This window comes from Astatotilapia calliptera, chromosome 10, assembly GCF_964374335.1.
Source record: "Astatotilapia calliptera chromosome 10, fAstCal68.1, whole genome shotgun sequence".
Classification (NCBI taxonomy): Eukaryota; Metazoa; Chordata; class Actinopteri; order Cichliformes; family Cichlidae; genus Astatotilapia; species Astatotilapia calliptera.
In genome coordinates, this window is record NC_137431.1 from 8,711,857 (window position 1) to 8,724,109 (window position 12,253).

Sequence of the window (12,253 nt, forward strand, 5' to 3'; positions counted from 1 at the left end):
CACTTTTTAAAAATGTGATGTCGCTATTTTCACACTGGTACTGCAGCCCTAAATGTCTGATACACTGGGATCAGACATTAAAGAGTCTTAATGGTCTAACCAACCAAATCTCTGTGTAATGTGAGAGCAGCATAGGTGCGGTGAATTCAGTGGGCCACAGGGTGCTGTGCATCCTTTCTTCTGCATGCTGTACAGGGAGCACCCTCACTTAAACCAGACCTTTAAATCACACCCCCACTTAAATCAAACCAACCTGATTCACCCAAGATTTACAGAGTTCATGTGTTTTATTTATTTTCTTTTTACTAGTGTCAGTAACACGATGATGGATTTGTCTTTCACAGGCTTCTTTTATTAATAGGAAATTAGGTCAACTTTAGCAGTAAAACACCCTGTAAGCACTGGAAATAACAAATTATACAGTATGTCACTTGGCCTTATATTAAAACCATTGTTATGGATGGGCACAGCGTTTTCATCTGGCCATGACATGTCATTATTTCACAGTCTGCAGCACTGCCTTCGTCTTACTCTTACACACCTGTTTCATTTCTCATCAGACTGACAGCTGATAAATATACACATATGCTACATATATTACACAAGGACCACACCCCAGACTCTGCTTTGCTCGCAGTCTTCAAGGGCCAGAGAGAGCAACCTGAAAGCAGGGTTGACATTTACTTAATAATAATAATAATAATGGATTGCATTTATATAGCGCTTTTCGGGGGGCCTCAAAGCACTGTACAATTCCACTATTCATTCACTCTCACATTCACACACCGGTGGAGGCAAACTACAGTTGTAGCCACAGCTGCCCTGGGGCAGACTGACAGAGGCGAGGCTGCCATATCGCGCCATCGGCCCCTCTGGCCATCACCAGTAGGTGGTAGGTGAAGTGTTTTGCCCAAGGACACAACGACCGAGACTGTCCGACCCGGGGCTCGAACCGGCAACCTTCCGATTACATGAAGAACTGCCAACTCTTTGAGCCACGATCGCCCACTTAAGCTACGAGTAGTGAGATTATTACAATATGGGTTCAGTTTGACACAAACACTATCTGCACACGATAAAATATAAATAACCTCTGAGTTACTGAAATATAAATTAAAGTGTGCAGTGAAGTTTGGACAGTGAAAAATGTCGTCCAGGATTGGGTAACCTGACACTGTTGGTCTGACTTAAGTTTCTTAAATTCTTAAAAGACAACACTGTATAGATGAACAAGTTTATTAAAACGTCTCTTCATTTTTAATCTAGCCAGCAGTTTTGTTTTCTGGCATGGAATCACCATCATGCAAAGCCATGAAGAGTGCTGCTTTGTTGAAAATTGTATTAATTATTTTAAAAGTGGAGATACATTAATTTAATATTAATGTATTATTTGAAAAGAAAATACTATATGTATTGTGGCAGTTACTTGTGCTGAATCTGCAATGCTAGAACACACAGAAAAGAAAAGTGAGTAAAAAAGGAGGTGTATGATTGAAAAGCTGTGCAGAAATACAGAACAGTGATTCAGAGACATGAAATAATTCCAGATTTTTGTGAATAATTCAGAGTAAGCTGGAATTCTTTTGAGATGATGCTACTTTCATCTGCCGCATGGGTCTCTCAAAAGACTTACTTGTCCCGGCATCAAGCAAAGAGACAAAGCGGAGCCGCGTCTTCCTTTGAAGCCTCAGTGTGCGAGCACTGTCAGATATGGAATGTAAACTTTGTTGATGCTAAAAGGAAACCTTTAGAGAGACATACATATGATTGTTGTCTTGGCTGCATCATTTTAAGTGCAGCCATCTCCTAACTCTGATTAAAATCAGTGCCAAATGTCAGCCAACACGTTCTGTTGGATTATTCTCCTCCCTGTTGGACTTTCCCCAGTTCACTATAGTCTGTGTACAGGACATTCTGTCTCTGTGGCGTACATCTACTGTGCAGTACAATGGGTTGGTTGTAGACCATTTCTCTACATAAGCAAAAAAGCTGCCAGCAGCTGAGAGAGAACTTGACTTTTCTGTGACACATGAGGCCAACTATGAGCAGAGAAATGTCTTTCTGTATCGCCAGTTTCTGAGCTTATGATTGGTTGGACTTGTTGAAACCACTTTTTGTTTAACTTGTGGACGCTGGTATGTGATGTGGTGGATTGTTGTATACTGTTTACATTAACCGTTTTACTTGCATGCATAATAAGCAAGTCGGCTCTGTTGCAGATGCTGATTGATGCAGATTCCGAACTGCTTTTCCAAACAGTGGATGTTAAAGAAGGCTGTATACAGTAAATGGCCCTTTCTTTGAAAAGATTTTAAATTGTCAGAGTGATTATGGCTCTTACAGTCTTCTTTCATTCACAGATGAACTATAAAGGGTCCTTACCTGATTGATGAACATTGATTGATACTTAACTAGCCCAGGTCTACTTTTTTAGCTCACTAGAAAACATCAAAGTGTGAGCAATCTGTAATTTTTGTCACTTCGGAATGAAAATATTTAGTTCTTTTGTCACTTCTAAAGTAAAATCCCATCATCCTGTGATTCAGGGCAGTTCATTAAATAATTCAGTGTGTTGTTTTTTCCCCCCATATACAATGGATTATTATTAATATTCGTAATAATGCACATCAGGACGTAGTGCACTTTTTAAGCTTTTTGTGCCTTAACAACTGCAGCTCAAGTGAGCAGAGTGAGTCATTAGAGTTGGAAGAAAAAGGACAAGAGTGAGCAAGAGTAAAGCAGTGGAATGTAGGGCGAGTGAGTGAAGCTGAGTGAAAAAAATCCTCAGTGAGACCGAGTCAGCGCTGGCAGCTTATCTGCTGTGTGCTGCTTTTTTTCTCTCTCTCTTTTTTTCTCCTCCTCGTTTTCCATTTCCTCTTTCTTCTGTTCTTCTGAGAGCGAGAGCGAGAGAAAGAGATATTCACCCCTCTCTGAGACGGCTGAGTTGGTACAGCCCGGCCATCTGACGGGCCCAAAAATCTCACTGTGCTGCTGTGAGTGCCAATCAAAGAGGAGTGCTCGACAGGGATTACCTTGAGTGACCCTGCATAGATTAGTGTGTGCATGTGAGATGGACAATTCTTTGGGCGGCTTAAGCGGCCTGATGACACGCTTTCCCGGAATATGTGTGGTTGTGCCGTGGCCCGGCAGCCCTTCTAAGGAGCTCTACTATGGTGCTGTCCTCCCCCTCTACTGCTACCGTTACCACCGCTATGGAAGCACCGGAGGGTAAATTCTCATTCGCACCACTGGTAAGCTGTGGCTCTCAGCGAAGGAAAGGGATTTTTATGACCAGCAAATGAGCTTACAGGTATGTCACTAACTGTAAAACCAGAGTTTTTAGTTTTGAGTTGAAGCCAGTTTACTTCTGTTGCTTTAGTCTGGGAGTTGATTTCTTGATTCCTCTGTTGCCTGTTTCTTCGCCTGCCTATTGAAACGTATTAGGACCTCTGCTGCGATGTTTTTTTTTTCCTTCTTTTCGAAAAAAAATTAAAATCCATGATATGTGGTCATGCCTGTTTTGTATGTGCTTTGAGAAAATATTGGAAATTGCTTCAATGTCATGTTCATGCAGTGACATTAGCTACACGTTAACAGATTTAGCATATTTAAGCACATTTAATCCTCAAGTAGATACACGAGCAGATGACAAGTTGAATAAAAATATGAGATGTTGTAAGATGTCGGGCCACATCATTCTGCTTAAACGGCTTCAGCGAGCCTCGACTTTGACAATAATTAAATACGTTTCTGGAACTTTATTAAAACAATGTAACTATACCCTGACTGATCCTGGAGTTTTTGGCTGATTGCCAATACAAATGTTAGGGAGTAAATTCAGATATCAATATATCAGCTGATACTGAGTTTCCCACACTTAGACTTTACTTTGGCATAGTGCCCAACCAAATATACTTAGCATCGCATTTTAGCTTTGCGGTTTTTTTAAATCTGTGGACAATAATCTTACTTTTGTTTTGCCCATCTCGTGTTTTCCCACCAACAGGCCATCAGCCCTGTTTTTCAGATGCGGAGTCCTGCTTTGCTGTGGTAATTGGTTCATGAGCTGCTCCACAGTGTAGTTCAAAAAAAGTTAGCAACTTTGGTCTAATTTGGATTTCTGTGAGGAATCTCTGTAGAGCCTACAAAGTAACCTACGCAAGTGGCGAACGTCATTGCCAGCATTTCTGTTGTGCTGCTGCATTATGTGTTTATCACCATGTGGTTGTGTTAAATAAAGTGTCAGCCGATGGAAACAAATAAAATGCTGAGACTTTTTTCCCTCCTGGGTCTCCACTCTTTCTAGTGGTCAGGTTGTTTTGTTTAGTTGTTTTTCCCCAGAAGAAAACATATTTGTCTCTCAAGTTTTTTCACTTTTTTTGTACATTACCTCACATAAGGCCAGAAAATTTTTGTCACTTGTGATTCCTTATACTGATGAAGTGATTATTATTCATTATTACTGGGATGATGGCTGTTAATCTCTTACTGATAAATCCCAAAACTGTGGTAAAAACATAGCTGGAAATGCACAGGAGGAATTGATGGTTCTCAAGAGGCCAATCACGGTTAGGGATGGGTATCGAAACCCGGTTCTTGTTGAGAACCGGTTCCCACTGTTTCGATTCCTTGGAATTTTTGCCATTTTTGCAAACGATTCCCTTATCGATTCCAGTCGCCCCGAATGATGTCACCACGTTGCGGAGCGTCATTTACCTGGCAGGAAACACAGCACCTAAGCGGCTCAAACGCTCAAAAGTTTGGTTATACTTTACGAGAACGGATGACAACAGGGCAACTTGCAAAGTAGATATTTCATTTAAGGGAGGAAACACTACGAATATGCAAAAGCATTTGCTCACAAAACACGCGATAACCTTAAATGAATGTCGTGTTTTTAATTCCGCTCCGGACTCGTGAATCATGTAGTTACAATTCTGAGGAGGTGTACATCGGGTTATGCTGAAGGTTACAAGGTAGAGTTTCAGAGGGGATTGCAGTTACGATGTAGTTAGGGTGTAGATTTCCCACTGAAGCATACATCCCCAGTTTCCACAAAGCCACAGTTACCTCAGCTGTGGTGTTACTTTGGTTCAAGTGCATTAGACAGTGCTGAGGAACATAAACAATGGAGCCCCTACTGGAAAAATTCTGTCATGGCACCATTTTGAAATTATCCCAAATTTATTTTGTTGCTGCATTATGTTTTCATACCTGTACATAACAGGATGGCATATACTGAGATTCAGTATATCTGTGACAGCCCAATATCTGTGAGGCTTTATATGGAGCTATTCTTCCAATAGATCTTCCCTCATTAGGTGTTTTAGTCGTAGTATTGGAGAACTTTGTTAAACATGTACCTCATATGTATTTAACTTGACTGAAATTGTGTGAAAACCACTTTTACCACTCAGTTTCACTATAGATCTTTATATGTTATAACTTCGCTCTCCTCCACCGCTAGCTGGCTGACTAACAACAGCACAAGCAAGAGTTGGCTCACAAAACTGGTTTTAGCACATACTTTTACAGTGCCACCATCTGGCAACAGACCTCTCTGCAGGCAGATGGGCAGACCCTGGAGTGGAGCAGACAGCGAAGGCACTAGCTCTGCTTGATCATAAACTACACTTAAGTATCCTTGGGCAAGATACTGAACCCCAAGTTTCTCTCCGATGCATTTACCTGAGTATGAATGGGTGAATGAGGCATGTTGTGTAAAAAGCTTTGTGTGCTCAAGTAGTAGTAGCGCTGTATAAGAACCAGTCGCATAACTACATAGGGATCGGGCGACCTTATCCTGGAAGAAACCACTTGGTCAGAGGATAGAAGCGTCCAATTAGAACAACTTGTGTTGTGGTAAATTGCCCACCCACCCTCACCTATCAGGTGTAAAGCAAAGATTTTTGCAGACATTTTTATTTATTTGTCTGGCACTGTGAAACGTGCACGCATAGCTGGTACATTGTATTGGACTGGAGCATTCCATTCATTCCTAAATGAGAAAATGTACTCAACTCAGACCCAGGTGGACCCTTATAAACCATAGTAAACAGGGAAAATGATGATACTGATGTCACCCATCATCGTTTATATAGACACTTTAGGTGTTGACACTCAGAAGAAACCTCTGTATGAGCACTGGTAAAGGAGTAGAAGTGATTTCTTAGCTAGACACAGAGCACATAAGGTATGAACTGAGGTTGCAGGTTGTACCATTCTACTTGTGCAAGGTGATTACTCTTTGACCTTCAGTTTGTTTTGCCACAGTATTCCTTAATAGCCTCTTTCTCAGTTTCCTGCCAGTTTTTGAAGCCATGAAGTAGATTTTATTGGTTTATAGTTCTTCCCCACGCAGTGCTGGATAGTAACCATGGCAACTTTCTTTTCTTTTCTTTTTTTTGGGACAAGTTGCTACACTGTGCTTAGGAGAAACCACCAGGTGTGCATAGCATTTTCATAGAACTTGGAGTGGTTTGACAGTTTTTAATCTTTTTGGGTTCCTTTACCAGAATCCTTATAAAAATGTGTTTTCCTAGTATTTGTCTTATGTGTGATAGCAATAACTAATGAATATTAGGACTGTAGATGATCCATAGTAATAATCTTTTTGTTTTTTTAAAATTTCCTATTCCCACAGTGGAATGGTTTGTAGAAAGAGTGAGAGATTCCTCGGGTGGCCTGAGTTCTGTGGTAGGAAAAAGAAGATTGACTTGTGGCTCTGTCATTTCCTAAATTAAATACAACTTGTGAATCAGCAAAAGACGGGAGAAATTAAAACTCTTAAAATATTCAAGACAGGTCAGGAAAGAGCTTCATTTAAAAACACTGAAGAGCCACAGAGCCACAGGGACTCGCTGACTTTGGGAGAACATCTGTGTAGAAGCTCTTTACGCAGTGTGGGAGAAGAGGCAGGAATGCCATGGCTCTATGGCCATCTCCAAAGCAAACACGAGCATTCCCTGACCAAACCAGAACAGCGCCTCACAGAAGGACATGCATGGGGAGAATAAACTGGGCTGCTGTCCTTTGCAAAGAAAGGTCTTTGAATTGGCAAAACTGACCAAAAAGCAAGCGTCTCATGCTACTGTAGGTAGACAGTGAGTCAAGAGTTAAATCCAAGTGATAGGTTGTACTCTATCAATCCATCCATCCACTAGTAATCCCAGCTTCAGGCATGCAACACTTAAAGGCTGCATCATCATACTGCACGATCGATTCATTCATCTATTTTCTTAACTGCATATCCAACTTAGGGTCACAAGAGGCAAGTTTACACCCTGGACAGGTCATTAGTCAATTACATTATAGGCACTATATTATGCAATATTGTTACATGGATAGCATGGATTACATTGATTTTTTTTAAGTAGCTTGTGATCAACAGTTTTGACAGTTAAACAGCAAATTGCAACAACGTCAACCATGAACCATCAAAGTTTCCAGTTATGTGGACAATTAATTTAAAGGAAGCTCTGTGCACAGACTAATAGAGTTTATGGGAAAACTTGAGGACAGCACCACGTGCAGTTTCCTCGCATACTGTTGATTTGATTTCTCCTGTGTGTGTCTGTGTGCGTGTGTCCATTATGATGTAAAAACTCTCCGATACACTATCAGACTGGCTAAAGCAGCCACTAGTTCTTCAAGTTGAACACAGACTATTGTTCTACAGGAGTCGAGGCTGACTCCATTAAACTATGTTACAGTTTTCTTATTGCTTTTTTTTTGTGCTGTGTAGATTTTACTGTATAACAAGACAGCCAGACTCCTTGTGTGCAGAGACATGTTTTTGTAAAATAGACAAGACAGCCACATCCTTTTTTTTTCTTCTTCTTCTCCCCTAAGTGGTACCCGTGTCTTCATTCTATTTTCCTGCCCATATCTTTTGCCTTTACCATTGAGCGAAACACATTCCTTGGCCCCATCTGGTACCAGCATGGAATCTTTGGCTTGGCGTAGCCAGACTTGTTGCAGTGCAGCTCTTTCACTGAAACAGGCAGGAGAAAGCATTCTGTGGTGAACCACGCCAGCAATGATGATAAAGAATGCTGCTCTGTCCTCAATCACTCCATCTGGCTTGTGTTTTGTTTTTCTTTTTAATTCACATACAAATGATATTTTCACCCCATTCATATAGGTTTAATATTGAGTGAGTTAGTATTAAGTGAACTAATTTGCTTTGATGCAGTTTGTTTGTTTGTTTGCAGGACTACTCAAGCAGTCTCAAGCTGTTCTTGTTATCTGTTGGCAGTATGATATAAAGTTCATGAATAGTTAAGTGAGACACGAGAACTGGCCACACATCAGGGTTCTTCATTCTGTAATTAGGACAAACACATAAAAGAGAACACTGTCTGCAATATTGGTTGTTTATGCTGGATAATAAAAATACAGTATAGGGTCACATCTAAAGAAGAGCGTACAAAGCTTGTTAATCTTCTGCCATATTTTGAGTTTTGCTGTAATTTGTGCAGATGAAAAGTAAGAGTAATCAATGAGGGGCAACATTTGTTTTTATCGTTTTATTACTGAACATTTAACCTTACTGTTTAGGTTGTGCTGTATGATAGTGAAGCAGCATCAGACTGGCGGAAGGTGAAACAAGCCCTTTGAGGGGGGAGAAAGATAAAATGCTTTTGTAGTGGTTGGAACTGCTTGAAGTGTCTTACTGGGTAGATTTTTACATTTGAATTGAAGCATTGATAAGACTTTGCTCTGTATAATAGTCTCCCTCTTTGAGTTCTTGATTTATATCAATCTTGGAAGCCATCGGCTGGTCTGCTGACTTTCGTCTGTAGCCTCTGGGAGAGCGGCCAATTTTTTGGTTCTTCCAGTGTAGCCAACGGATATCCAGGCAAAAATTCCCATTCATATCCGCTGGTTGTTGTTTGTGAATGCAGATAATTTCAAATGGACAATCGACATTGCTAAGATGTTAGCCGATGGTTATCTGGTGCATTCTGACAAATGCAATCCTGTTTTTTGTGCTCCGCACGGGCTGTTAAACTACATGGAAGCAAAGCCTACACAAACAGGGTGGTTCAGTGGCACCTTGACTACAAGCAGATTATAAACTGAAAGCTTGTACTACCAAAAATCTTGTCAGATTCTGCATTTTCATATGAAGAATGCATTTTTAGAGATTATACTAAGTTTGAACAAATAAAATGTCTTTAACTAATCCACACTGTACTTAATGCTACTTCTTAATGCTCAATATTTCCCCCATGTGCTCTTGTCTTCAGCAAATAACACGTCCCTCACAAGAAGACAAGTCAGACGAGAAGAACGAAGAGGACAAGTCTGAGAAGTCAGAGAAAAAAGAGGACGAGGAAAAGAAGGACGAGGAAGAGAAAGATGAAAAGGAGGATTCTAGGTGAGTTATGAATAGTTGTTTGTCCTCGTGTCACCATTAGGCCCTGCAGGTAAAAGTCCTGTTTGTTTGATGTCAGTGTTTGATCCATTCACTCTGTGAGAAAGGATGTCATGGTTACATATGCTGTATTATATTTCACTGCTTTCAGTTAGCTGTAGTTATTAGGAAAGAGTTCACTTTTGATACCCAGCGACCCTGTACACTTTTGTACTTTAAATTAAGGTGTATTGCAGTGTATATTAGTGGTTCTTGGCTAATAGACAGACAACTTGCTAACTTGTAAATTTGTCTGTCCAGATTGTCTACGCCCAATCTCTAATAAGGTGTGTGTATGTGTGTGTGTTCAGTCAGCGAGGAGAAAGAACAGGTTACCGTAAGAGAGCTTGTTATTGCGGAGCCAAAAGCGAATAGATATTTGCAGTACCAACAGCTAAAAGCTGTGTTTCCCTGTCCAAAACCACAGGGACATTGGCAAGGACAAAGAAAAGTGTGACGGTGGGGAAGACGACGACGGAAAGGAGCAAAACACGCCGCGTGGCAGGAAGACTGCCAACAGCCAGGGACGCCGTAAGGGAAGGATCACCACACGCTCCATGGCCAATGAGGCTGCATCTGTGGCAGCTGAGGAAGCACCTCACACTGCCCCCGAGCCTTCCTTGCCAGATCCACCACAGTTCCCTAAAACCGATCCAGCTCAGAAGGCCATGAAGGAGCCTGCAAAACCCCAGACTCCAGTAGCTTCCATGGATGCTGCTAAAGGTGAATACTCTCAGGATAGAGTCTGGGGTCTGGAGTGTTGTGAATTTTTGTGCACCACATTCAGTCGTATACTATTTAGGGAATGGGATTAAAATGTTAACAAAAGCAGTTCAATACTATGAAAGTATACATAGTTGGAACATTTTAAACATGACCCACAGCAATCTGTCAGCGAAAGCAAACTGCAGTTAATTTTTCTCTCGTCACTTCTTGTATTATGAGCTAACATGAATACCTATTAAAACAAGGTTGCAATAGAGACATAACACTCAAAGAGTGCTAAACTCATACTTGTGCATGAAAGTTCTACATCCGAGAAGGTGTCGTTTAAACTTCCAGAGGAAAAAACAATAATAATTCAAAGTGACTGGCTAAATAAGTTCTTGTGGTCATTTAAAATGGCTGCCATGTGTCAGCTTCTAGAAAGACTTTGGTACACGATGTGTTAGAATATTGCTCTGTTGGATTTCTTCTCATTAAAAATGTGTAGACTTTAAAGGTGGGAATAGTTTAAAAATGGAAAGTTGGCTCAGGTACTCATTGCCAGGTGTGTGCATTTCCCTCAGGAAGCTGTTTGCAGTCTGTCTCTCATCAGTGGACTGCTGTAGTTGTGTTCTTGTCATGGTACTCCTTTACACACTTTCAGTACTTGACGTCTGTCGCTCTGAGGGTGATAGCTCAGGTTACCAGTTACCCAGCTCCCTGTCTTTTAAGTTTCTCTTATAATTGAAGCACTCTTCTGCCACCCATGTTTAGTGCCATCTTCTGTCAGTACGGAATGCAACGTCATGTGGTTGGTTGGTTGCGGCTAATAGACTTACAATAGTTTATGTTAGCTAACTAGTGACAGAATCAACAACTGAGGGGGAAATAAGCACACTAAAACTAAAGGTCAGTTTAGGGGGATCACTTTTGTGCTGCCCCTGGCTGCAACAATGAGTTTTATGTTTAGAAAAAGAGGATATACTGTCCATTTTCACTGTCTCCTTAGCAGTAAGTTGCTTTATGTTGTTTGGCTAGCTGAACTCAAATGGGAAAATCCATCTGCTAGCTGTAATGTTTGGATTTCTAAAGCACTTTATGAATGTGTGGAGGAGAACCTGTTGGAGTCACCAGACCGAAAAGCTGGAGTCCAACACTCCAGCCAACACCGAGCCGTATCATAACCTGACAAAGCAGATGTTTGCATGATGCGATCAACGCTATTTTATGCAATAAAATATTCTCTCTTTTCCCAACACAACCAAACAGTTTACAAGATCAAAGGTTGCTACGAGCGTACACATGTAGTAAACTGTGATGTTGTAAACTGTTTGATTTCTTACCAAAGACCATTGGAAATCCTGACATCCATCGGCATGTCCACTTACATTTGGGCTTCGCTTTTCCTTACTTCTAATATGAAATAATGAAGTCAATGAGATAATGTGAAGAAAAAACAAAAGGTCTCCAAAAATTGTGGCATCTCTTCCTCAGAGCCTCCACTTTGTTTTTGTTTGTTTTCTTTCTGTCTATTGCACACTTCGACCTAATTTTTCTGCCCACATACTGCTGATGGGATTCCTGATTGTGCTTTGGTAAGAAACTTAGTTATGTTTTGTGGTGTGGTGTTGTTATGTATGTAGTAAACTGTTTGGCTGTGTTTGGGCAAAGAAAGATTATTTTATTACTAGGGGTGCAACGACACACAAAATTCACGGTTCGGTTCGGTTCGATACTTTGGTGTCACGGTTCGATATTTTTTCGATACAAAAAAAATGTTCATGCCTTTTTAATTTGTCATTTATTAAAATTATAAATATATATTTTAACTCAAAAGTACAGTTTTTAAATTTAACCCTAACCCTTGTGCGTGTTTTTTATTTTGACAGCGAATGCGCACCTGCGGACCACTTATGTGCAGCCCTGGTTATTTAGCTCGTCATATTGCAGCCACAGAAATTCTTTTGTCCATGAAACCATAAAGCTGCACTTTCTTTTTGCCTTATAGTCTCATTTGTCATAACTTTTCCGTTTTGTGGTAAGCTTTTCTTTGGCTGTCACTTCTTCACCCTGACCTGTCTTATTTGGCTCAGCAGAACTAAAATATATATCTGTCTGTGAAGGTTCTCA

The 12,253-nt window shown here is 40.7% G+C and overlaps 1 protein-coding gene across 8 annotated transcripts in view; it reads left to right on the forward strand.

Annotated features, from left to right (window-relative positions):
* Positions 1-12,253, forward strand: part of ncor1 (nuclear receptor corepressor 1) — a 61,544-nt gene that overhangs the window by 24,994 nt on the left and 24,297 nt on the right. For all 8 annotated transcript variants that reach the window (XM_026183266.2, XM_026183270.2, XM_026183269.2 and 5 more), the window contains exons 15-16: positions 9,252-9,382; positions 9,846-10,141. In XM_026183266.2, coding sequence (XP_026039051.1) covers positions 9,252-9,382; positions 9,846-10,141 — 427 coding nt within the window. The remainder of the gene's footprint in view (positions 1-9,251; positions 9,383-9,845; positions 10,142-12,253) is intronic.